At 50.0% G+C, this 27,559-nt stretch overlaps 1 protein-coding gene across 1 annotated transcript in view; it reads left to right on the top strand.

Moving 5' to 3' along the window:
• Myo18b (myosin XVIIIB) overlaps positions 1–27,559 on the top strand; it is a 201,658-nt gene that overhangs the window by 60,640 nt on the left and 113,459 nt on the right. The window contains exons 22-29 of the mRNA XM_026784530.1: positions 5,477–5,605; positions 5,875–6,018; positions 7,271–7,360; positions 16,444–16,563; positions 17,294–17,402; positions 20,298–20,422; positions 23,171–23,325; positions 27,082–27,205. Of these exons, the coding sequence (XP_026640331.1) occupies positions 5,477–5,605; positions 5,875–6,018; positions 7,271–7,360; positions 16,444–16,563; positions 17,294–17,402; positions 20,298–20,422; positions 23,171–23,325; positions 27,082–27,205 (996 nt within the window). The remainder of the gene's footprint in view (positions 1–5,476; positions 5,606–5,874; positions 6,019–7,270; positions 7,361–16,443; positions 16,564–17,293; positions 17,403–20,297; positions 20,423–23,170; positions 23,326–27,081; positions 27,206–27,559) is intronic.

Here is a 27,559-nt window from a genome sequence, read left to right as displayed (position 1 = left end):
TCATTCTTAGAGTTCGCTGGCCCAGGAGCCTCGAGAGTCTGGAAGAGTTGATGCTTGGGTCTTTAAATGACATTCTGAGCTTCAGAAGGAACTGCTTACAGCTGTAAAGTATCCTTAAAGGAGAGAGCTCAGGCAGGAGACTACCTGTTTTTGCAGAAGTTTATTTATCAGAACAAAGAAAGCACTTGAGAGACTTGAACAGGCTGCCCCGTGGCTGGGACACCTCCCCCCCAGTGGATTTGGGTTTTTAAGGAAGTGCTTGTGAATATCTGTGATGCAGGTGGCATATTCATGACAGAGGAGGGCTTATGAATATCTATGATGCAGGTGGCATATTCACGGTGGAGGAGGACCCTTTCTTTCCCAGATCTTCCTTTATGGGCATTTCTTTTCACAGTCCCTACAAATGGGGAAGGATGTCAACACTGCTATGCAAACCACGTGCTAATGATGTCAGGCTTCAGCATAATATACAACCAAAGCAATTTAATTGGAAAAGGATTTCTTCTGGTTTATAATTCCAGGGCTGTAGCCAACCATGACAGCGGAGGGGTGGCGGCAGGAGTAGGTGGCTATATGGTCACATTGAGTGAGCAGTAGGAAGCTGTGAGAGAACAGGAAGTTCAGCCTGCCCTTGAAACTTAAGGCCCACTCCCCAGGGATGCATTTCCTTCAGCTTTCCCAAAAGTACCACCAGCCGATGATGGGGACCAGATGTTAGAACACATGAGCCTGTGAGGGGTGTTTCACATTCACACCACAGCACAGACCCTCTTGTGCATGTGTGGGATGACACGGTGTGGGCGGACACCTGACAGTTCAATGTCAATGACATTTAACAACAGAGGTGTTCTGACCAGGAGATGGCTACCAAGATCATCTGGTTTCCTCAGTTACATTGTATCTTAACTGCATGTCTACTCTGTATCAGAAGGCAGCATGCTTCTGCAGACGTGGGCTCCTACAGTCCCATTTGCAAGTGGCTGTGGCACAGCCCTAGTCCTCGCCAGTCTGCTAGTCCTAGGTGGTCCCCTAGCTCTCGGCAGTCCGCTAGCCCTCGGCAGCTGCTAGTCCTCAGCACTCCACTGAAGTCAGTGGATGGAGGAAATAGCCTGAGAAAGGAATGGGATGATATGAGGGGAGAGAAACCAAAGGGGTTGAAGCTCAAACTCTCCCCTGCCTGATGAGAAGTCTATAGAAGTCTCTGCTGCCCAGCATGCCATGTGCTGTTGATTGTCAAGAAAGGAAACATGGTATTTTAGGGCTCCCGAATTCTTTGACCCTAGAGCCTTCAGTCTTTTGTTTGGGACACACTCATTATCAGCTCTGAAGCTGTCTTGGAAATGAGCACGAGCTTTCAAACCCAAGAACCATGTCAGAGGTGGGCAGTATGCTACAGACAAACTCAGAACCCAGACTGGGAAGGAGGGGTGTCTAACTGCCTCGTTATTCACAGATTGGTTAGCATAACCAGTTAACCTGAATAGTCAGAACCCAACTGCAGGTGCGTATGAGCCCTGGGGAAGGGCTCTGTTCTCCCTGTAGACACCGTGGTCATGGGCCGTCTCTACAGATGTCTTCTCCTTGGTGGGCACAGCCCACTGCTCACTAACCTGTTCTAAATACAATAGCATCTCACTCTGGCCTCGGCCCAAGCTGGGAGTTCACTGTGGGCTTGACCAGATTGCCACTGTGGTTATCTGTGGATATTTCTGGCAGTTAGAATATGCCAGCCTGTTCCTGGGCTCTCACGGCAAGCCACAGACTTCCAGAAGGCTCCACGCTTTTGTCTTTTCCTCCCAGATGAGGAGACTGTGCTCTGGGTAACTAACTCACTTCTAGTGACCCACGGGGAGTGAAGGCTACAGAGTGCCAAGGTCCTCCTCACACACTGAGGTCCCCACTGCTCACTGGTGGAAGTGGAGAGTGTGTTCACACGGGTCCCATGGTCTTGACTCGGAGTGGGGGTAGGGATCGCTCCTCAGCTCCACCCACTACATCCCTCTAGTCCATCTGCAGCAATCCTGCCCAGGAGCTTGCAGAAACCCCAAATCCTCAGACGAGCAGAAACTGCAGGGTGGAGCCCAGTGGCTGTTGTCACAGGCTCTCTAGGCGACTTAGATGCATGCTGGAGTCTGAGAACCACTGGGCTAGATAATTACCCAGTTATTTCATGAATAGAGAAATTGGTCCCCACAGTCTCAGCAGCCACAGTAGAGTAAGGGAGAGAACAGAAGCTACTGTGTGTGGTTTACAGCAGCAGGGGTTGGCAATCTAGAAGCCGAAACCTCCTATAACAACACGTAATTGTCACTGCATAGTGCTTGGTACTCACCAGGAGTGACAGAGGCCAAGGTGACCTTTGAGAGGCCAGGCTCAGCACCGATTTGGGTTCCTTGGGACAGGTAAAACATCTTGCCACTGTAGAATCTGGTACTGAAAGCAGAAGTCCACAGAAAACCCGGTTGGATAGAGAGAAGCTGCTACCCTGTCCCTTCTGAGACTTGAAGCTTCCTAACTGATTTATGCCTCAGTGATCACAACTGCAGCCTGGAACTTGTTCTATGCCTCCTGCCCGGGTCATTTAGCAGGCCAAGCTACTGTTCCTTACAGAATGCATCTATCAGCGGGGTAAAGCTGTTTATCAGGGAAAGTCATATTTTATTGCTTATGGAACTAAAACCCTCAGAGTTGGAGCGATGGCTTACTGGTTATGAGCATGCACTTCTCTTGCAGAAGGCCTGAGTTTGGTTCCCAGCATCTACATGGTAGCTCACAACTGCCTGTAACTCCAGTTCCAGGGGATCCAATGCCCTGTTCTGGGCTCTACTGGCACCTGTGTGTGTGGCGTACATACACCCATGCAGGTGAACATAGATATATATTAAAAATAAGGAATCCTTAGGGCACTGGAAGATCCGTTTTGTGTTTGTTTTTTGTTAAAGAACTAAAACTCCTCTGATCTGGGGAATTACCCCAAGGAGAGGACACAGACCTTTAGAAAAGCCTGGCTTTTGCAGTTTTGGGTCAAGAACAGCAGTGGGCCCTGGCGCGTTCCTTAGAAGTGGGGTGCAGGATGCTCCTCTCTGCTCAGATCTGACAAGCAGCTGAAGCCATGAGAAGGGAATCATTTAGGTTTTTCCTTGTGATTTTTCCCAGCCCCTGACACCTTATTAAGGTTTGTGCTTTGGGCCCTGACAGTTCTGACCAAGTGGGATTCCACATGCACTCTACTGCTCGGTAATATCATGTTCTCAAAAAGGGAAGGAGAGAAAAGAAAGACAGAGATCGAGAGTCGCTTCCACAGAGCCGAGGACTATGGACTTACTCCCACCATGGGCACAGTCCTTTCCAATTATCTTTTAAATGAAAGCCTCATACTTAATCAATATTGGACTGGGGAGCACCTGCCGTCTACTGTAATATATGAAGTATGCTGTCATCATTTTTGATCATCGATTTTTTTTTTAAATGGCAGCTCTGGGACTCACCAGCTTGTGAAATTAATACAGTGATTATTAAACAATCTGAGAGCCAGGAATGGCTGATGTCTCTATTTCAGTGAGGCTGGTCCTCCTGGTGGCGCACAGCAAGCACTCTCTGATCTATGAAACAGCTGGACCCTCACAGAGCTCATTCTCACCTTCCTGTGGACCAAGGAGCCCCGTCACTAGAATGGGTGGAGAGCTCGTGGGATCTTTGTTCCAGTTAGTCTCAAATTCCCTTTGGAATTCAAACTTCTGATGTGTGAGCCAGATCCTGAGTTCGAGTCTCAGCTTTCTGAGTCAACAGCTACCGAATTAATTGAGTTACTGGTTTCCACAAAGGGACAATTTGGAGTTTAAAGACTGGACACAGACAAAGGACTTTGAGAACTAGATGCCCAGGCCTGGGGAGACAGCTCAGTCATTAGTGTTACCCCCGAGGTGCATCTCAGAACTTGTGTAAAAGGCTGGGTGCAGCGGTGCACTCTGCACTCTGGTAAAGCCCAACATTCAGGAGGCCATTGTTTCTCCCTCCATAAAATGGGAAAATCACCAGCAGTGGTGGTGCATGACTTTAATCCCAGCACTCGGGAGGCAGAGGTAAGGGGATCTCTGTGAGTTCAAGGCCAGCCTGGTCTACAGAGTGAGTTCCAGGACAACCAGGGCTACACAAAGAAACCCTATCTGAAAAAACAAAGCAATACCAAAATGAAAATCAAAATAGCAACCCTCTATGATCCTGCCTGCTAACTTCTAGTCTATTCTAAGCACTCAATAACCATTATCCACTAGTTGACAATGCCACCAACTCAGAGCCATGCAATGACATAAGAGAAGATAACACCCTTGGGTCCTTCTGCCAAATGCATAGGACTGGATAAAGTCCTCCATGATGACATCCTTCCTTGGCATGCAGGGAGGTGGACCAAGGATATACTGTGTAGGGTGTGTAGTCAAGGACACTCCCTGCCTGGAGAGCCTCGGGTCTCATAGATACCTTTAACTCAAACCCAGAATCTGTTCCCTTTTGACTTCTACTGACAGACATCCCTGGGCTTCGGAGTCACTGCATCTCGTCCCCTGCAGTCTGTTCATGGACCATTCCATGGGATGCTGCATGGTGATTGATGCTTTGAAGCCTGGCAGGTGTGGTCTCTGGGAGGAGCCTAGCAGCTCAGGGGAGGGGTGCACAAACCAGGAGGGTGATGTCCCTTCCCACAGCCTCTTCCCCTCCACCCCTTTCATGATGAATCTGGGTGTTGTTAGGTATCATATCTCAGGTAATTTTGTCAATGATTAAAAATGAACATTTTGGGGCCAGCCCAAGTGCATGGGCTCAAAAGAGCCTGTGATAAGGCCTCAGAAACTGAGCTTACTACCATCCTGGGGTGAATTTCTCCCAGAGGACATTAGACACATCTGCGCTGGTAGTGACTGTCAAACCAAGGCACCTTCCTTCCAGAATCAGGTGGAATGCAGGCAGTGGTTCAGCAGGGCCTTTTCTTTCTTTTTTCTTTTTCTTTGTATTCCTGTCATTGTTTGTTTGTTTGTTTTTGTTTTGAGACAGTGTCTCATGTAGCCTAGGCTGGCTTTGAACTCACCACTAGCCAAAGATGACTTTGAACTTCTGATCTTCTTGCTTCCCCTACCCAAGTGCTAGAATTCCCACACATAGTTCCATGCCACATAGAAGGATTCCAGGACATCCTGCTTGCTAGGCAGGTGCTCTGCCAACCCAGCCAGATCTCCAGCCCCAGATTCTGCCTTTTAAAAGTCCTAGGGCAGCATCCATCCTGCTCCATGCACCCTGGAGCACACTGGGTAGCCAGGGCTGGAGGCAGGAGGAGGAGCCACAGGAAGAAAGACCACTTCCATCCTTTAGACTTCCATTAAGCTCCAGCTGCAGCCTGAGAAGAGAGATGGGCTCTGAGTAGCACCCCAGACACCCAGCTAGGCAGATGCCTTACCTGTGCCTTCTCTTCTGCCCCCAGGTTTTCCTCAAGGCAGGTGTGGTTTCCAGGCTGGAGAGGCAACGAGAGAAGTTGGTGGCCCGGAATATCCTTCTCTTCCAAGCAACTTGCAGGGGCTTTCTGTCTCGCCAGGAGTATAAGAAGCTGAAGGTACTGTGTTGTGTCGACCAGCAGATCTGATGTTGTGGATCTGGGGTGAACATGCATGACTTTGCATCCCCCATGACACCCAGACCAAGTACTTGTGGAAGAGCTCACCATGTCGTGGGCCACCCTCTGCTGGCCCGTGCTGTAGATGAGCTGGAATAGACAAGAGGTTGTGGCCCTGTTCCCTCCATGGCTTTGCCCTCTGTCTTCTGTCCTCCTTGTCCTCTTTCCCAGGTGGGTGGACCCCATACACCCTTATTGTCCTTCTGCAGATCCGGAGGCTGGCTGCACAGTGCATCCAGAAGAACCTGGCTGTGTTCCTGGAGGTCAAGGACTGGCCATGGTGGGGGCTTCTGGCCTCTCTCAGGCCCCTGCTGAGTCCCACTCTTAGCATGGAGCAGCTTCACGCCAAGGAGGTGGGTTCGTGCCTCTGGACAGTGACACTCCCCTTCATGCTTATACCCAGCCCCCAGGGCTACTGTGGGCAGTAACCATAACCAGCAACCCAGCAGTCCTCGGTGCCTTTGATTGGAGCCTGCTATCCACTGAGGCTGTGTTCTGGAATACAGTTCTTCTCTGGAAGGCTGATCAAATGTACCAGTCACCCTTGGGTCACGTGGTTCATTCTAAACTCAGTTATGGACTCTTTGCATCTCTTAGAGAAACCTTTGTCATCCCTCAATCTCCAATACACACACGCACACACAGATTCACATACACCCCACACACACCCCCATCCCCCACTACCACACACCTCCTGTGATCAGCTGGTTTGGACAGATACTGGTATGTGCTTTCTGGTGTTTATTTTTTTTACAAAAATGACCAAGTTATGCACAAGGCTCTTTCATTTCTTAGACAGTAAACATGAGGTAGGCTACGTGTCCTTCATCTAAAACTATGAGCAAAGTCCAAGCAAATGTCCCCAAACCGGAAAGAGCCTAAAATCTGGCACTTTGATCCCAGGCACGTTGGGTGAGGCCTCCCCTGTGAAGCACGTGCGGTGCTCTTGCCAATCTATTCTAAATCCCCCCAGAGACATCTCAGGGAGTGCTTCCTCGTTCTTCTTTAGAGCAGCAGAGCATCCCCTTGGGCTCACAGCCTATGGTCATTCTGCCACCCTCCACTCTTTCCAATGACAGCGTCACCAGCTTGGAGAGCTGTCCCTGGGGCGAAGGGACACTTGTGAGGATGGATGCCCTCTGTACAGTCACACACACGCACTCCCCATCTGGAGTTGGGCACTCAGCGCCTAGACTAGGCTGTGTGTCTAGACTCCTAAGAGCAGAGGTGTTGGTATTTGGGAATGACAGAAGAGAAGGACAGGTTTGGGTGACAGCACAGGCATGCTGACTGATAGCCATGCCACCACCAGCCACTCTTTTTTTTTATAGTTTGATTTTTAATTGAAAAATGATTGTTTTATGAATTTATGGGGTGGGATGTAGATCTTGGCACATATGTGTGGAGTGATGGCCCCTACTAACAAGGTGTGAGCCCTTCAAACACTCAGCAGACGCTGACTGCAGGGGCATCCGTGTAGCCCTTCTTCGAAGAGCTCGCTGAGTTGCTGCCTGTCCCTGAAGCCTTGCCCCCTGAGACTTCTCCTGACAGGAGTGGACCCAGAGGCCTGCCCTGGCAGCTTACACACGGGTGTTTGTCTTGTAGGAGGGACTGACAATGCTGAGGCAGAAGCTGCAGAAGTCGGAGAAGTCGAGAAGTGAGCTCAGACAGAGCACGGAGCTGCTGGAGAGCAAGGTAAGCCATCCACACCCACCCACACTCCCTGAGCACCTGCTGAGGGGAGAAGGGCCCTGTGCTACATCCCACGATGCTTGGGCAGCTGTGGGACCCATTTTACAGTTATGGTGGAGGGAAATGAGGCCCTGGCATACTGGGGATGTGTGTGGCATCTTCCTGACCCTACAGTACCAGCTAATGCTGTTTTGTCCCAAAGAGGAAGGTTCCTTACATAAGCCACGAAGGAGAAAGCAGCACTGGGGTGATGGGCACCTCACCATGTCAAAATAAGGGGAGGTTGTTGATAGAGCGTGAAGTGAAGACACAATAAATACCGATAAATACGCGGAGTCAAAGTTGTCACACACGTATGGGTAAAGTCCAGAACACGCAGACAACGTGTTCCAGTCTGCTGGAAGACAAACCTTCCAAAAGTGGAAATTAAAAACTGATCAAAATATGGACAGATGGTTCCTGTGGTGGACCGGCTGCTTCCTTTTTGCTTTTCCTCAAATTATTGATAATTGATTTAAAAACTGTACACACAAATGAGAAATCCAGCCTCACTCTGAGGTCTGAGGTCACCTTTCCTGGGCATGGGACCTGCTGTCCACTGCTAACATTGCTGCTGCCCAGGGATTTCCTCTGCTGAATTTTCCTTTTTTGAGACAGGGTCTCATGCAGCCTCAGTTGGTATAGCCAAGGATGATGGTAAACTTTTTGTTTAAAATTTATTTATTTTTTTAGTTACCTCTGTGTTTGTGTGGGTTTGTGCATATGAGTTTAGGGCCCAAGGAGGACAGAAGAGGGTGCTTGCTTCCCTGGAGCAGGAGTTACAGGCAGTTGTGAGTCTTCAGATGTGGGGCTGGGAACCAAACTCAGATCCTCTGGAAGAGCAGCCAGTCCTTTTAATCACCGAGCCATCTGAAAATTCATTCTCTCTCCATCCTTCACATGTATATGATCTATTTTGTTCATACTCCCCTCTCACCCCCCCCCTCTGAACCTCCCAACAAATCCTCTCTTACTTTCTGGTTCTTCTTTGTGATCAACTACATTTAATAATCATCATTTGTACATGTGTGAGTGTGTGTGTATGTGTGCATCTGTGCATGTGTGTATGTATGAGTGTATGTGCCTGTGTGTGCATGTACTTGGTGAATGCATTTGTGTGAATGTGTGTGCATGTATGCATGTGCCATATGTATGTACATGTACATACATGTGTCTCTGTGTGTGTGCATGTACATATGTGTGCATATGTGTATGTATGTGTACGTGCCTGTGTGTGCATGTACCCATGTGTATGTGTTTGTGTATATGTGCTTGTGTGTGTGCCTGTGTGTGTATGCCTGTATGTATGTGTATAGGTGTTTTATGTGCACATGTGCATGTACATGTGTATATGCATGTGTGTATTGTGTGTTTGTGTGTGTGCCTATGTGTGTATGCATGTGTGTATGTGTATGTATATGACTGTGTGTGCATGCATATGACTATGTGTGTACACGTACATGTGTGTATACATGTGCCTGTGTGTTCACATGCATGTGTGTGTGTGTGTGTGTATTGGGTTCACTTACAGGAACACAGGCAATTTACAAGTGGTTATGCTACTGAAGAAAATGAGTCTTCCTCCCGGCAATAGTGCCTCATCTGGGGTATGCATGAGCCCCTATGCCCCCACCCCTCTCTTCTAGAACATTGACTGGCTTGATCTTGTGCAGGCTAGCACAGTTGCTGTGAGCTCAGGAGTCCCACCAGAAGACAGTGTTTCACAGCATGCAAACACATGCGTGCACGCGTGCACACACACACACACACATACACACACACACACACACACACACACACATGCTCCTGGCTCTTACATTCTTTCTTCTCCATCTTCCATGATGTCCTGGCATCAGGGGTATTCTTATTTCAGAGATTTGCATGCCTAAGAGTGCAAATAGACTCATGAGAAGAGTCTCAATCTAAATAGCAATCAGAAAATGCAAATCAATGCCTTGCTAAGAGCCTCTTCAGGGCTCAGACAGGCAAAATGGAAAAGGGCTAGAGTGGAGGGTTGGCAAGGATGCGTGTGGCTGCCCCACATCTCTGGCATGCAAATTGATGTTACTGTGGGCGAACAAGTTGGTGTCGCATAGATAAGTGGCCAGGGCCCTGCAGCCCACAATGCCACTGTAGGCTTCTGGACAAGAGGTGCCTCCTTTCTTCCATATGGGTTCTGGGGTTTGCATCCTTACCTGTTGAGCCATCTTGCTGGCCCGGTAGAAGCATTTTTTTAGTGCCATGCTTGACTGAAAAACAAAGGATCAATTCCATAGCGTAGCTGACCATGAAGTCATAGTAGTCACCATCTAGGCTGCCTCACAGGATGAAGGCCACTCTTCCTTTTTCTCCTGTCCCTTCTCTCTGGCCCCCTTCAACCGTGGGCTTCCACCAGGATTTACAGTGTCAGCCATGTTCCTGGGGAGCAGACCTCAGATCTAATCAGGAAGTTACTGGTCACCCCCATAACTTTCATGCCACTATGGCTCCTGTGGGCACATCTTGCCTGGCAGGGCAATACTGTAGCACAGCTCTGGTTGGTGACTTTTCTCCCCCCCAGTGGCCTGTAACAGGCAGCGGGCATCACTTTTAAATGAGCACCAGCTCATACCCACTGCCAGTGTCACTCTCTCACCTCTTGCCATGAGGTTTGGAGACTGCTGTGTCCGGCACCATGCAACACTGTATTTGAAGAAAGGTGCTGCTATTCCTGCTGGAAAACAACTATCGCTGGTTTGCATGTGTTTCCCCCTGAGGAGACAGTGGGATGCCTTTAGCGCTACAGCTTTTCTAACCTCATCTGAGGAAGGCTTGACCCGGGATGGATCCCCACCTTCACTGCCTCTTTAACCAGCTCAGAGATGACCCTAATTGCAGATGAGTGGGTCTTAGTGTAGAATCTGGGACAGCAGACACAACCAGACCTCAGAATTAGCAATTCTAAACCCAGGCTTAGGGTGACCCTGAAACACCTACACAGACCCCAAGCTTAGCAATGCTGAACCCAGGCTTAGGGTGACCCCAGAACTCCTGCTGTTTTAGCAAGTTCTCAGACATTGTAGGAGTTGCTTCTTAGGATACACAAAGGGTCACAAGGCCACAGATCAGAGAGTGTGCACAGCTCTGTGTGGCTCTATTGTGCTAACAGTTGGGGAGCAGAGAGCCGACTGGGACCATGCATCACAAACACACCTCTGCTGCTGTCCCTTGCCCCTGTGCTCCACCCGTTTGTCTCAGCAGGTGGGCAGCAGCTTGCATCACGCCCTGGCTTATTAGACAGCTCCTGCAGAGCCATCTACCTGCCCGTCTGCAGTGAAGCCCCGCGGATGGGAGCCAGGGAGAGGTTGCCCCGTCAGAGGGCTCTCATGTTCATAGGGACACTGCGGTGAGGGGCAGAGCTCCAGGAGACACATCAGGGGTGGGGCCTTTTCCTAACTTCTGGGTTTTTCCTACAATCTAATTCATGGCCAAATATGGAGGATAAAATGAGATTTCTGGGTGTATTAACCCAACAGCTTTTGGGGTTTGGTAAAGAATTGTGGCAAAAATCTACCAGGAAGCTTCAGGGCCTGGAGGTGGTAGTCCGAAGGTGACATCTGTGACTGTCTAGCAGGGAGGGTGATAGCTTGCTGATGACCATCCCAGGTCACAGCCCAGGTCTTCTGACTCAGTCCAGGTTCCTTTGAGGACTGTGAGTGCCTCATCTTTGGAGACTCAGCGGCTGGGCGGCTCACAGACTTGGCATGCTGTTTGGGCTTTAACTACTGACGATGCTCTCCTTCCCATGGAGCTGACCACAGAAGCTCTACGACTCAGTGAGACCTCAGAGGGCATGGCTACAATGTTCCTCTTGACTGCCTGCCCCAGTTTATTCCCATAGAATACTCTTCTGTGCCCACCAAACAAGACTCGGGGACCAGAAGTGTGCTGAGTGTGGAGAAGTGGCTGAGTTAGTCCTGGTTTATAGGGCACCGTGGGCATCATCGGATCTCAGGTTTGTCTCACCGTCATCGGGAAAATGGTACCAGGAGTCATGCTCTTTCATAAATCGAGCCCTCCACCTCTGCCACCAACACGCTCATCCTTTGCCACTTCATCACAGGCAGACAAGTCCTGGGTACCTTCACCCTTCATTGCCTACCCAAAACTCCTAATGCCAGAGCAATGGCAAATGGAGACTCACCTTTAATGAGGGACTTGTCCAGGGGTTTCTGGGATGAGACCAGAACCAGCATTGTCTAGTTTTACCTTCAACATTAATGGTTAGGAAGGTATTAATGTCCCTGCGCCATAGATGAAGCCCAGAGAGGTGCCGCACACAGCTGATGAGCGGCAGAGGAGGGATTTGAACTCAGATCTGGCTTGCTCTAAAATGGCTATGCATATTGGGAATGGGGTCAAAGGTCATTGCCATTAGAGGGCTGTAGTAGGAGGCCACTTGTTTCCTGGCCACCCAGACTCCCAAAATAACCACACAGAAACTGCGTTTATTAAATCACTGCTTGGCCTATTAACTCACTTCTTATTGGTTAGCTTTAGATCTTAATTTAACCTATTTCCATTATTTTATATTTTACCATGAGGCTTGTAGCCTACCAGCAAGGTTCTGGCATGTCTGTCTCCAATAGTGTCTCCTTGACTTCTCCCTGACTCCACCTTCTGTCTTTCAGCATTCAGTTTAGTTTTCCCTGCCTAGCTCTACTCTACCCTATCACAGGCCTAAGACAGTTTATTAACCAATGGCATTCATAGCATATAAAGGGGAATCCCACATCCCTTGAAGGATATGCAAGAGTTGACCAGGTGTTAGAAATGGGATACATCCCAGGTAGGGTTGAGACACATGATCGGGTTGGCCTGGCAGGCACAGCTCTAATGTTAAGTGTCGCATGGGTACAGCCATGACAGTCATGGAGGATGGTGGTCCCCATCCTATAGGGAAGAACCAAAACCAAATATGGCCTCAGGTTGGGGCAGTGGGTGACAGAGGGAGGTCCTGCTTCCTCTCTGGTGAAGTGTTGAGTGAAGCCCACCAAGGCTGGTCAGTCCCCTCCATGAGCCCTGCTCTCAGGATTCCTCTCCCTATGTCCTACTAACATGGTCCTACTTTCTCTGACAGGGCAGGCCTGTGTAAACCTCGATTTTCTATTGGATTCTTTCGTATGTTTGTAAGAGACCCAAGAGATGGCTTGCTGGTGTGGCTGGCATTATCCTCAGATGTTAGCACTTGGGCTCCACAGCCCAGGCCAACTAGACGTGTCAGGGAAAGCGGGGAAAGGTTTATTCAATGTGACCACTTGGAGAAGAAGAATAGAGGTCCAGTGACACCTCAAGTTCACAAGAGGCTCTAATAGCTAAGCACCCTGATCACGCTGTGGACCCACCCACCTTTTATCTCCATCCCCCCAGCTTCTTCTCTCCAACCCCTCCCCAGCCTCTTCTCTCCATCCCCTTCCCAGCCTCTTCTCTCCACCCCTTCCTCAGCCTCCTCTCTCTATCCCCCTCCCCATTCTCTTCTCTCCTTTCCCCTCCCCATTCTCTTCTCTCCACTCCCTCCCCAGTCTCTTCTCTCCACCCCTTTCCCCCCAGCCTCTTCTCTCCACCCCCTCCCCAGCCTCTTCTCTCCACCCCCTCCACAGCCTCCTCTCTCTATCTTTCCCCCCAGCCTCTTCTCTCCACCCCCTCCCCAGCCTCTTCTCTCCACCCCCTCCACAGCCTCCTCTCTCCACCCCCTCCCCAGCCTCTTCTCTCTATCCCCCTCCCCAGTCTCTTATCTCCACCCCCCTCCCAGCCTCTTCTCTCCATCAAGGTCCCCAGGCTCTTACCAAGTTTGAGAATCTCTGAAAGTTGGAGCTGAAGGCCGGGGCAGGCTAAGGTGTATGGGTGCCCAGTAGTTACTGATCTCTAATTACCCTGTGAATTCTTGGTATAGTGCCTGACACTCAGTAGGTGTGTACATGATGCCTCTAGGATCTATGAATAGTGACAGCCACAACCCTAGTTGTGTTGAGCTTTAGCTATCTATCCAGGGATGCACACTGTACGGGATGCTTTTTCCTCAGTCCTGGGGATTGATCTAAGACTTCACATGCTCTGTGAACACCACTGAGTTGCAACCCCAGCCTCCCTTGCAGACAATGTCTTGCTGTTTCACTCAGGCTGGTCTTGAACACGTGGTTCTTCTGCCTCAGTCTCTGGGTCTACAGGGTTACTAGCCTGTGCCACCAGGCCAAACCAATTCCTTTCTCTTAGACTCTATAAAAGCGGGTAGACATTCCTGTTCTACTTGTTCTGTCCAGCTTGTCCTCCCGGGCCATTGTCCCTAAGTAGAAAGGACATTTTTGCTGATCCCAGCACTTGGTGGATCTGGGGAGAGCTGTCAAAGCAATTTCCTGACATCTGTAAAAGCTCCACTATGTTTGCAAGCCAGATCATCCTCAAATTGGTTTTCATAATTCTGAGTGTGGAGTTTCCACCTCCCCTCCAAAGACAGGGTTTCTGCCCATGCTTCGAGGGAAGAGAGGGGAGGAAAGAAGAGGGGAGGGAGGAGAAGGAAGGGGAGGAAGGGGGAGGGAAGGGGGAAGGGGCAAGTTTGTGTGGACTTGACTGTGTAAAAAACATCCAGTAGTCTCCGGTAGTTGAAAGAACTGACTGTCCTTCAGGCTCCAGACTGCGGGTTCCATGAGATTCAAAATTAATTCATTAAATTAATTTTGTGCTCCCCATGCTCAGGCTGATTAGCACAAATTAAATTTCATGCTAATTGTCTAAGCCAGCCATCATTGTACCCCTGCTTGGGATCAAGGCCAACTCCCAGGGTGGGAGGTGGTTAGGAGTGTGGCCCTGGATGTTCCTGGATTGTACTGATCACCTTCTCAGCCCCATGGAGTGTTCGCAAGGCCACAAGCAAATCTAACTTGCTCAAAGCAAAGAGAGGCCAGGGTTAGGGGGAGGGGCCCCTGGGGCCCCTGTGATTCTGCCCTCTATTCCTGAGCTCAGCTTCCTGGCTGTGCCTTGGGAACTCTGGTAGGGAAATTGCACTTTAACAAACTCTGAAGTGTGTAGGGCGTCTCTTGGTGCACTAATAAAGCCGGAAGGCTGAGGAAGAGCAGACAGGCTCCTCTCAGAGGCCACCCACCAAGAGCCCTTGAAAACCCCAATTCTGTGGCCATTGTGCTAGTTGCAGCAGACAGATGTGAGTTCAAGTCTCAGCTCTGCTGCTTGCTTGCTCTGTGCTCTGAGAGTTCTTCACCATCTCTCACTCCCTGGCTCTCTCTGTTTGCCCTGAAGATTTGGGTCACAGTAGGGCAAGGATGGGCTCAAGTGGGAAAGAGGGTTCATAGACACATGGTGGCCTCAATTTGTGCAGTGCAACTGTTTCCCCAGCAACTCAGCTCTCACCTCGGAGGTCATTTCTTCTGGATCCAAATATGAATGGTCACATCTGGGCACAGATTCAGGCTACCCATAATTCCACCATTCCCTGATGTGTTACAGTAATGGAGCAAAGACACCGTGAGTCAACCCCACTTGAGTATGTTGGTGGAAACATCAGCATAGTTTATAGGAAACGAGGAACTTCTACCACAGGCCACAGATGCTGGAACATTCTTAGCCTGTGACTAGGAAGTTGGGGTGTGCTAATACACAACCAAAGGTTTCACCTGGCGTCATAGGCTGTTAGGTCAGACAAAGGACAAGGCTATCAAACAGGCTACAGATAGCTCAAGACAATTGTGTTAGACTCTGGACTTGTGCCCCTCCAGCCTCCCAAGTGACTGAAGTTGGAAGCAGCCAGTCAGGCTTGCAGAGTTGTATGGGAGGCGGGGCTCTTCCCAGGAATGTTCCTTCATGACAGTGTTCTGCTTTCTGATTGAGAAAAGCATTAAAACTAAATCCACAGCACAGATGAGCAGCTCAGGGCAACGGGGCCTCATGACCGCCTCCGTGGATGAGTGGGCACCTTGTGCTGCGCTCATGTGACCAAAAAATTGAGAGAAAGGGAGCGTTCTCCTTTATGGCTATCTCCAGGGCTCCCGTTGGTGGCCCATGCACATGCAGGCAGCCCTAACTGGGCTTGGTGCGTTAGAAAAGACAAAGTTGGGAGGGGGTGAATTGAGAGATACGAGGCAGGTTGAGGAGATGAGATGGATGGGTGCAGCCATGTTTCATTACATATATGAGGCAGTGTGTCCGTACGACCCAGAGTCCGAGTGCCAAGGGACAGACCCACCTCTCTCAGCAACATGCCACTCTCATGGTCAAGGCCCTGGCTGCGAGACTGACCGAGGAAGCCAGCACATTCTTAGACTTGACCCTGTTCCTGCTCCCTTCCCCCTCTCTGACTCCTGACTTTATTTATATCATACTTGTAGTTGAAAATACACACTGAAGACCTAGGTTCCACTTTATTTTCCCTCCTATAGTGGTGGTGCCTGTGTCAGTCAGCTCAGCAGGAAGCAAAGCACCTTTATCAACTCCTTCAGAAGCACCCAGCTCATATGTCCTGTTAATCCCCTGTCCCCTTCTTAACGGGTCTATGTAATCACTACCAACAGATTACAGGTCAGGTGTACCTACGGAAGACAGGCAGGGAAGACAGAGAGCGGGTGCCACAGCCCACGGAGATCCACAGAGCGCCCCACACAGAGCATCCAACTGTGGTGTGCCTTCCTCAGGGACAGGGATGCTCAGTCCCAGAGGCCAGCTCAGGTTCCCTGACAGCTGAGAACCTTTGCTAAGTACCTGTCCTTAGTTGAGAGCCTACTATGTACTACGCACTGTACTAAACTCTCCAGGGCTTTATCTCATTTATTCCCCATACTGGTTCTATTAGTTCCCTCCCCCTGCCCCGTTTAGTGTGTGCTGGGTGACAGTTCTCCCACAATAGAAACAGGTACATTCTGAAGTATGAGCTTTTAGCCTCTTGTTTACCCAGCAGGTAGCCTCTCTTCTCCCTAGTAATGGCTTATCCTCTGATGGTCCTCTGCTGTGTGCGGTGTGTGGAGGGAAGGAGGGTCAGTGGCCTCCTGGTTTCTCTTCCTCAGATCACAGACTTAACCTCAGAGCTTGCTGATGAACGCTTCAAAGGTGATATGGCCTGCCAGGCACTGGAGAGTGAACAAGCACAGCGGCTTCAGGCACTCCGAGAGGTTCAGGAGCTCAAGGTGAGGGGTCATGGGGATCTAGTGGGTGGCCAGAAGTGGTTTGTCCTGGTTACTAGGCTTCTCCAGAACCTGCCAGCCCAAGTGAGATACACCCGCTAACTGACTTCTCTGTCCTGGCTCCTGGCTGGGTCTTTCTAAGGCAAGGCCTGAGAGGTACTATGGATAGTGACCTTAGCAATGGAGGCTATGTGTAACAGATCCATGGCATTGGAGGACCCTTGAGTGGGAAAAATGCAGGGGATACTATTCTTGTCAAACGAGTATGTAACAGGTGACCAAACCCTGGCTTTGGATGGTCACATGTGAAGTAGATGGTCTTGTCCGGTTGAGTCCACTTTCATTGCTACAGTAAATACCTCAAAATGGGTTTCTTGATAAAGCAAGCTAGTTCATGGTTCTGAAGGGTGAAGGTCTTGGGCTGGCAACATCTGGCAAAAACCTAAGAGCAGTTGACATCATAGCAGGAAGAAAAGATCACTGATCCAAACAGCTCAAGATGGGGGAGTCTCTGGGCTCCCTCCCTTTATAATAGCCCCCTGTAAGAACTAAAGTGAGGGCCTCAAAGAACCACAGTAATTCCTCCCAGGGCCCCGGAGACATGAAGACCTCTGCTTGGTCTGACCTTTCACAGTGCCATGTGGAATACTAGTCTCCCGATACATGAACCTAGGGTCGGGAGTATAGACCCTTTCATTTCCAAACCTGAGCCATCACCAAGCCTTTCTTCCAGGCTAAGTACCAGCAAGTGCAGGAAGCATTGGGGGAAGTACAGAAGCAACTGGAGGAGGCACAGCAGAAGAGCCAGCCGGTCAACTTTGAAGAGAAACACGCAGGAGGAGGTGAGCAGCTGGGGACCCTTGGTGTTGGACACTGGCAGATGGAATATCTTCCCTTTTGGTTCATTTGTTCATGAGTAAGCACTGAGCACTTATGTCCCTGCTACACAACATCTGCCAGGACCAATAGGCACAGCTCTGCCCCTGGGCAGCTTATAGTCTGATGTTAATAGCCACTGTGGTGTCTGACCGCACTCAAAACAACACTGGTCATCGAGAGAGGTGTTACATGGGTGAAGAGCTATGTTTAGAGGCCTGGAAGAGCTGGAAAGGTGGCTCATATGGTAAAATGCTTGCCATGCCAACTTCAGGAATGACCACTAATACTCAATAAAAGCTAGGTACAATGGTATAAACTTGTAAACCCAGCAATGAGTAGGCAGAGACAAGAGACTCTCTAGGGCTAGCTGGCTACCAACCTTGTCTAATTCTTAAGTTCCAAAGATAGTGAGAGTCCCTATTTCACCAAAACAAGGTGGATGGTGTTTGAGCCATGACTCAAGGTCGACCTCTGGCCTCCATGCTCACATAAACACACATGCACACACACTCCCACACAGATGCACATGCTCATTCAAGAAGAGTTGGTGTCTATGTGTTAGACAGTCTCCTATTCCTGTGTCTTAAAAACACGTTTTGATGAAAATGACCCTGGGTGGAGCCCAGGAAGCTGCACCTCCATATTTGGATTGTGTCATCTGAAGCCTTCCCTGAGCCTCAGGTGCCCTATCTTCAAGTGCAGATGATCACAGATGATGACTGGGCAGTGCTGAGTCATACGGAGTGCTGTGTAGACACCTGCTATCTTACCACTGTGAGGAATGGGGTCCCTACAGGTTCTGACACAAACCCAGTTTACACACGAGGAAGTTGGGGCTGACTCTCAGGGTTTCTGTGCAGTGAGAGGCAGGTGGCATCAGGCCTTTCTGCTGTGCCCTGGTTATGCCACTACCCGGGGATTCAACTTTCATGGGAGCAAGGGACCTGTTGATACAGAGTCAACTATGTGGGGGTAGCACAGCCTCCTAAGAGGCATCCCAGAATAGGCTCCATCCATCTAAGGCTTGTCTGGGTGAGACGTCTCAGGTGTGTTTCTTCTGCAGTGATCAGGAGGCTGATGATGTGGGAGATAGATTTAGCCCACGGAAACATCAGTCATTACAGGAGCAGGTTCTAAACTCTGGAAATGCAGTCTGGGAAGCCAAGCCACAGATGATCTGTTTTTTGTTATGAAAGCCACACATACTTTTACACGAAACCTCTAAAATACAGGGAAGTTGAAATAGGCAATAAAACACCCACTGCTGTGCTTTCTCGCCTGCCTCTGCGCATCATAAAAAGACATGGCTTTCTTTATGTTTGCCTAAATGCTTACAGCGGGTCTTTTATATTACACAGCTAGCACCAGGCTGGACACTGGCGCCACAGAAGAATTCTAGTTGGGTTTTGATCCCAGAAAGTTAGCCATAAGTGTGGAGATAGATTACAGAAAGCCAAGAAATAGGCAAATGGATAATGCAGGGCATTGTTGTACAAACCAATTAACTCATTCACTCAACTATCAACTTGCTCATTGATCTATTCATCTACCCTCCTACCCATCAATCCATTATCTATGCACCTACTTAGCCACCCACCCTAACATCTACCATTGTACCTACTCATTCACCAGCGTCCATTACTCTTCCATCTCACCATCCACCCATCTCTCTCTCATCTGTCTGTATCTATCTATCTATCTATCTATCTATCTATCTATCTATCTATCTATCTATCTATCTATCTATCTATCTAACACTCCTTGTACTTACCATACGCTCAACATTGTAGTAGGTCCTAGCATAGTAATTCTGGATATGAGTCCTCTTCTGGATTCTCATAAGTGTTTTTTTTCCTAAGAGAAATCTAGTTTGTAGTACTTTCTGCACATGTTTCTCACTCTTGTTAAATTATACAAGAAGCTGAGTAGAAACAACTTGTTATTAATGCAATTATCTCCTGTACTGGTAAAAAGCAATGCATTGAATGAGAGCCCAAGGATGGATAGATGGATTGATAGGTGGGTGTGCGGAAGGATGGATGGATGGGTAAAGGGATGATTCAGTGGATGGATGAGTGATAGATGGCTGATGAGCTAAGGGACAAATGGATGGTGGATGGATGGACAGGTGGATGGGTAACGGTGGATGGAGATAGAAAGGTGATGACAAAGAATTGGGCTGACTACTTTTTAAGTATGTTTTCCCAGTTCCATTAACTTAAGGAACATTATTCTCTTGTTTGGTTATCAAATGATAAGATACCATAATCTCTAATTCAGCCAAACAGTTTTAATTAAACAAATGCTTGATTTTTTTTTAACCAAAGCAAGGGGTTTAGTATATATAACATCTCCCAGGGAACCCTGGGGCCAAGTTTATTAAGTGATTACCCATTCATTTATCTAATAACTCAACCAGAAGTCAACGATAACAGTCTGCTTCCTACCCTGTGGCTAGGGGCATGGCTCTCTTTGCCCCATGATTCTGCTAGGTGCATTGGCAGCTAGAACGTGTACCTTCCCTCTGTCTGAAAAGTTTCTAGATGATGTTGGGAACACACTATGACCAGAGAGCTCCCTGGCTTACAGACTATGGGAGGAACAACTGGGAACCATGCAGAGTGCAAGGGAGCCGACCTTACAGCAGCGAGGTCAACACTCTAGAAGGCTGGATGTGTTCAGGGCAGGCTGCCCGGAGGAAGCTCCAGCCTTTTCTCTAACTTGGACTTCAGTTCTTACCTTGAAGCCAAGGCCGAGGCTCAGAGGCCATGGGCCCTGTGAAGTGGCGAGCGCAGGGCTAAGGAGTGAGGGGAAGCCCACATCTGCCGCCTCACTCACCCTTCGACCCCGCCACACAGCGGAGGAGTGGCAGATGCGCTTGGACTGTGCTCAGATGGAGAATGATTTCCTGCGCAAGCGCCTTCAGCAGTGTGAGGAGAGGCTGGACTCCGAGATGAAGGCCCGGGCAGAGGTGGAGCAGAAGGTAAGAGAGAGAAGGTAGGGTCAGGACTCCTGAGGCCCCAGGACCTGGCGTCTTCTCCCCTCCATTGTGAGAGGCCACTGTGTTGTCTGGTCCTGAGGAAAGAGGGAGTGGGGCCTCTACTGTTGGAATAAATGCTGTCCCTGTGGGATGCAGGGAGTGTGTTCTGAGGGAAGGGGGCCCAACTCCCTTGGATCTGTATCCATGTCAGAGGTCTAGCTCCAGTGGAAATCTCTGGTACCAGGGCCTTAGGTTGCTAAAGTCACTACAGCACACTCTTGGGACTGTCCCACTACCTGATTCACTGTTCTATTTCTTTGAAGAGACACCGTGACAAGGCAAGTCTTATAACAGAAAGGATTTAACTGAGGACTCGCTTACAGTTTCAGAGGTTTAGCCCATTATCATCACGGCAGGGAGCATGGTGTGGAGCAGTGGCTGAGAGCCACATCCTGATCCACAAGTGGCAGCAGGAAGAGAGACTATGCCTGGCTTGGGCTTTTGAAACCTCCCAGCCCACCCCCAGTGACACAGTTCCTCCAACAATGTCACACCCCCTAATAGTGCCACTCCCTCTGAGCCTGTGGAGGCCCTTTGCATTCAAATCACCACGGAGGGATCCCCTATCAGAAATATACTGGCTTAGATTGCTTGGAAAATCCTTTCCTCCCTCATCCATGGCTTCAGACATCCCTACCACAGACCAGGCTGGGGTATCCTTTCCTTTTCTCTCCTTTGGTGCCTCTCTTTGAGGGTCTGAGCCCAAGGTCCCTCTCCTGGGTCTGTCTGTCCCTGAGGAGATGGCGGGACCCATTGACTGGTCTCATCTTTAGCAAAACTGCTAGGATGCTGGTGACCACCTCTACTGCCCGGGTTATGTGTCAACTACATATCCAAACCCCTGGAATCCCCCACTCCACCCCAGTTTCTTTCTCAGTGCTGGAGACTGAACACAGCCTTGCCCTGGGCGTGCTGGGCAACCACTCTGTTATGAAGCTATATATTACTGGCTTCATTTCCACTGCTTTCGAGACAGCCTCTTGCTGTGTTGTCTAGGGTGGCCTTGAACTTGTGAGCTTTCTTCCTCAGCGAGCAGGGATGACTGACCTGCGCCACCAGGCCCAACTTCCACTCTTTCCTGAGGGCACAGCTCATTGGTAACAATGTCATGGACCATCCCTCCTCCTCTGGATGGAGGTGACCATCAGGCTCTTGGCTTGCCACTTGCTATTTCTCTGTCACTCCACCCGTGGGGTGAAGGCAAATGGCACAAACTCCCACAGTGCACCTCATTGGCCATGGTGGAAACTTGGTCAGTTTCAAATTACCATCCTGAGCCAGGCATAGTAGCCCATGCCTGCTACCCTCACACTTGAGGTAGAAACAGGAGGATCAGGCATTTGAGGCCAGCTTTGGTTTCTTAGCAAGTTCAAGACAAGCCCGAGCCAACGAGGCTCTGTCTGAAAGGATGAAACAATCCCTTTCAGATTGTCAGGAGGACAGATTTGGAAGATCTGAGCCTCCCTCCAGCCAAGCCCCTTCCCGAGCCACACTGAGTTCTTCCTCCCCCAATGCTCCTCCTTCATCGGCCCAGGATCGCTGTCTGTTCTGTGGCAGGATGCCTCTCTTCGTCGGTCTACAAACCCCCACCCTAGCTTAAGACCTCAGATGCCAGTCTCTCCAAATCCACGACTAGCACAGCCTAAGGTGGGAATTCCTCCGCCATTCCCCTGGAGTCTGCAATACACCCTGCAGAGTAGAGGCATCTATTTCTCGGTCCCCCCCATTTGCTGAAGGGGCCACAGGGTGGAGGCTTTTCTTGACTGATCCTGCTACTATATTTTTAAAGTGAGAAAAAACTAAACTGTGATATGCTATGGAGGGGGTTGCAGCACAACCACTGTGGAAGACAGGCATGCCAAGCCCCTCAGGGTGTTGCTGGAGGAGTTTCTAACAGTCACTGCCAAGATGGACACAGTACTGTGACTCTTCAGAGACATTCTGGGTGTCCACATGCAGAGTGACAAAGAGGGAGGCAGCCTGGGTCTGGAACAACAAATTACAAAGTCAGCTCGGGTCGCTTTCCCAAAGGAAGGGGATATTCACACTACATTAAAAAGTCATAAACCTGCAACCTTCTCCGAGCAGCGGAACATAAGAAAACATCCCATTTGCCTTCAAATACTGAATTTAGAATTACAGGCCTCATTAACTCAGAGTTTTGCTTATTTAAAGCAGCCTTTTTAATGAGGCCACTTCTTCAAAGCATGTGTGCTGAGTCCCACTCTTCCCCAGATCTAAACTAGGACGCTGTGGGGGGAGCGTGCTGGGGGAAGATGTTCATGGCCCCGCGTGAGTCGTGGGGCTTCAGCCTGCACCAGGGACCATGTGGTGCCTGTTCCTGAGGGCCGCCTCTAGGATGTCTGCTCGGATTGGCTGGGAGTGCCCTCTTGGTGACTCTGCACTAGCCCTCCACAGTCTCTCCAGAGGACAGATCCGTCAGTCTCCTGCTGATCCAAGTGTGGCGTCAGAGTCGGGGTAGGGCAGGGGGAAATGAATTCCAGGTGTGGGGCAGGAGGCTGGCGCTCGCTCCGTGTTACCTCCTGGCAAAAATGGGGCTCCAGGAAGCAGGTTCCTGGAGCTGACAGGAACTCCTCCAAGGTCTTCTGTCTCCCAGCATCCATTTCCTTACATGGCGCTGACCTTGGAAATGGAGATACCCAGGAGCCTTTGACTCCCTTCTTTCCATAGCTGGGGGATCTACAGAGAGCTTATGAAGAGGCCAAGAAGACGGCTCACCAGCTGAAGAGGAAGTGCCACCACCTCACCTGGGAGCTGGAGGACACCCGAGTGCTGCTGGAGAACCAGCAGAGCAGGAACCATGAGCTGGAGAAGAGGCAGAAGAAGTGAGTCATGTCCCAGCAGGGTGGGCCACAGGGCGAGGGGTACACCGAGACCTCTGGGTTCTCTTCCAAAGCCCTCCTACTCCTGTTGGGCATCCCTGAGCACAGAGTGCAGACCCCCATTCCAACTCCCATGTGGAATTCCTGTCAGGGTCTCAGGACTCCAACTAGGAACTGTTACCCAGCCTGCCTTGTTCCCAGTGACTTTGTGGCCGCAGAGAAATCGCTCACCCTCTCTGCTCCAGCATCTCTTTTCATCAAAGGGGTTTGTGTGGGAAGTGATGTGATCTAGGGAGATGGGCAGGAATCTGTGCCTCTCAGGAGACCATACCAATTCATGTCTGACTTTTCCCTTTTAGCTGTGGGAGTTTGAGCTGGGCATCCAATGTCTCTGGGTCCCAGATGCCCATCTGTAGATGGGTGTGAGGTCTCTCCCTCGTGCTGGGAAGTATGACATGCTCAGTGCTTCCAAGTAGAGTAGACTCAGCTGCCCATCCCCAGCGATGAAAAGGGGGTGGGAAGCAGTTCCAGTGGGACCTGGACCTTACACACAATGTGTTGGCAGCTTTGATGGTGTGCCTGGGCACTGCCCTCGCTTTCCTGTGCAATTGCTGACATGGCTAAGCAATAGAGAAGCCAGGGCTGGTACCAACACCCACACCCTCCAGCAGCTGTGGCTCTCTATCCCTGAGCTTGACTGTGTCCAGTCTGGGACTTCCTCCTGGTGAGGGTAAGAGGTCTAGCAGGGCCTGCTGCCACAGTAGTGAGTTCCTAAGCTGTGAGTGGCAGCAATGCTGTCTCTGCTAGAATACTTAGGATGTATGTTGATTTAGAATACTCATGATGCTATGTTGATAAATGTCCCAGATAAGCCAGTCATGGCTTTTCTGAGCAGCATCATTTCCAAGTAGCTGCAAGCAGGGTCACATTCTATAGGCGGCATGGTGGATTCTGCATTCTCTTGCTCTCTCTCTCTCTCTCTCTCTCTCTCTCTCTCTCTCTCTCTCTCTCTCTCTCTCTCTCTCTCTCTCTCTCTCTCTCTCTCTCTCTCTCTCTCTCTCCTTATCCATCCCCTTCAGGTCCCCCTCCATCTTCTTGGTGTTTTTGTTTGTTTGGTTTTTGGTTTTGGTTTTGGTTTTGAGACAGGGTTTATCTATGTAACCCTGGCTATCCTGGAAATTGCTCAGAAGACCAGGCTGACCTCAAACTCAGAGATCCACCCGCCTCTGCCTCCCAAATGCTGGGATAGAAGCGTGAGCTACTACCACCTGGCTCCACTCTTGTCTCTTGCTTTCATTTATCTGGAGCTTCCTGTGGTGGCATCTTTATCCAAAGGTGACCTGCACAGATTCATTAACACACCCTCTCAAAGACAGACGGGCCTCTTCTCTCGGACCCTCTGTTCTCTTCTCTTTTCCATGCCCACCCATGCACAAGAGCAAGCCTTCATCTTGCACAAGGAATATGGCCTCATGTCAACTGCTTGCTATATGACCTTGTCCAATGCCAAGCACCTGAGCCATGGGACTATTGGTATCTTAGGGCATCCTAGACTGCCTCATAGGTCACTGGAGAATGCCCCTGACAGGCTGTAGCTGTAAGCTGAGTGGTAAACACACTGGTACCTCCTAGCTTTCTCCTAGTCTCCAGCTTCTTGGTCCTCTTCCTGAAGGTGTCATTTCTCTGACAGTGAGGCACTGGTGTGGGGCACTCGGCTTATGGATTCCCTTGCCCCAAGGACTTGCATGGTGAGCCCTGGAAAGGGTCTCATCCCTCATCCTTGCTTCTCTCTTTCTCTGAACTCACCTGCCTGTGGGACCTCTGCTCCACTATTAGCATTGGTTTAGAAGCAGCTTTTGATGTTTAATTGCTGATCACACACAGGGGGCTTCCAGGTAGAGGTATGGGGAGCCCATGGGGTGGCTGAAATCTTGGTTCAATGAACATTTTGGCTGAGCACCTCTAGTGATAGAATGTTCGAGAAATCAGAGGCGTTCCTGTGTGTCTCTCCAGGGTCGTCTCAATTGCAGGCCCAGCTGCCTCCATCATTCACAGCTCCACATCATTAGAGTTCTCCATCCCCATCTTGGCTTCTGCCTTCAAGTGGTCCAGAATGGTTCTATCTGGTCTTGGAGCCTTGTTGTCATAGATACCCCATGCGTGGGTCACAAAGCTTCATTCCATGAGCTGATGGAGCTCTTGGAGTGAGCCTCATGTCAGCCTACACCACCTAAAGAGATTAGGGCCAAAACAAACCCATGGTGTGTGTGTGTGTGTGTGTGTGTGTGTGTGTGTGTGTGTGTGTGTGTCTGTGCATGCATGTGTTCCAGAAGTTTGTGTCTATAGGAGCGCATGCGCATTTGTGTGTGTGTTGTGTGTGTGTGTGTGTGTGCGCGCGCGCGCGTGAGCACACACGTTCCAGAAGTTTGGGTCTATAGGAGCCTTTCTTTGGCCTCAGGTGTCGTGCTAAGAATTCCTCTGGAACACTGGTCACTCTCTTCCCCCTGCTGTCTTACCTCACCTGCCCCAGGGCATGGACAGGTAGATTGGCTATGAGGCTAGGGAAGCTTGGCTCAAGCTTACTTCTGCCACTGTGGGATTTGGGGCTTAACCCTCATGCCTCTTTGAATGCCTGTTTCTTCTTTCTCTGCTGTTCTGTATCCTTCTTTGGCTCTCTATTGATGTCACGTGTGGTGTTTTAGTGACTGCAGAAACCTCAGCCCAAGGTTCAGGATATTGGAACTGCCTGATCATCACCATCCTCTAGATTCAGGGGCAGCAGACAGCACCTTTGAAATGATGTCACCAACAGCCAATCAGAAAGCTTCTGGGCTGTTTCAGAAGCTTTCTAAAGAGAGCTCTGATTGGCCTTCTTGTGAGCCTGGGGCAATGAAGGACATCTGGTGTGACATCTTACACAGGGAGTCCTTGTCACTAATGTCCGTGATCCAGGATTGTTGGGACATTGGGGCTTCCTGTGTGTGGCTCAGCCACCCTCCCTGTGGCCTAGCAAGGCTCTCTAGAGGGAGGCTCACGACTGATGAGGTGGAAAGCCAGGACAAATGAGAAGGCTAGCCCCACGGTGGTCACCTTTGTGGAAGGGCAGGAGGTCCTTCCTTCTTCTGATGACCTGTAGGTCACCTCCTGTCCCCTAAGGAACAGGTGGCTAGTGAGGGCCTGGCATGCCATCTGCAGATGGTGCTAGCCCCTGTATCATGAAATAGAAAATAGAGCCATGGGCATCTACACATTGGTCAGGGACACTTACATGCATAGCTGGCCAGGAGGGGGAAGGAGTGTCCAACAGGATGAATTAGCTTCTCTCTCTCTCCCCTCTCTCTCTTTCTTTCTCTCTCCTTCCTATCTCTATTTCTCTCTCTCCCTCTCTATCTTTCCTTTCTGTCTGTTTCTCTCCCCTCATTTGTCTCTCTCCTCTCTCTCATCTTCCCTAATATCCAAATTCTTTAGGATAAACCAGTATTCTTTAATTTACTCCTTATTTAAATATACTTTGAATTTTTTGTCTCCGTTTTTATCAGGGTTTCAATATTTGGTTAGAAATCCGTTAGAAACCTAAAACTTCCTCCATGTTGTTGGAACAGCCTGGAGGACCTCCCACCCAACAACCTCACACAGGGAAAACCCATTCGCTCCCCTTCTCATCTCATTTCTCAGTACACTCACAATTCTGTCCACACCTGACCCTGCCTCAGTTTCCCCTACCGCAGTTCCCTGATGTATCCATTCTGCCCTGGTCAGGTTTGACTTGCAGCTGGCCCAGGCATTGGGGGAGTCCATGTTGGAGAAGACTCTCAGGGAGAAAGTGAGCCAGGAGAACAGCGGAGTTCGCTGGGAGCTGGGCCAGCTACAGCAGCAGCTGGAGGTGAGCAGTGGGGACTGATGCAACCCTAACCCTAACCTTAACCCTAACCCTTCTGGACCCTCTAGAATCCCCAGCATGCACTGTTGCGGTGGACAGAGGAAGAGCCCTGAGTGGGTGCCATGGTCCATCAGGCACCACTGTTCTCAGCATGCCCTCATGATGCCCACACACTGTGCTCCAGTCCCAGGTGCTACCTGGGAGGTCCTAGGGGATCAGCAGAAAATAAATCTGGCTCAGTCATGACCTCATCCAGGAGTCACGGCCTGTCCCAGACAGTCTCTGATACAGAGGGAGTTTGTGATATCAGCTGCTCCTTCTCCTTCCTTAGCTCCTTATGCCCCGCCCCCCCACCCC

This window comes from Microtus ochrogaster, chromosome 2 (assembly GCF_000317375.1).
Source record: "Microtus ochrogaster isolate Prairie Vole_2 chromosome 2, MicOch1.0, whole genome shotgun sequence".
NCBI classification, from domain to species: domain Eukaryota; kingdom Metazoa; phylum Chordata; class Mammalia; order Rodentia; family Cricetidae; genus Microtus; species Microtus ochrogaster.
The sequence above is the reverse complement of the archived record's forward strand: the minus strand, read 5'-3'. Positions and strand labels throughout refer to the sequence as shown.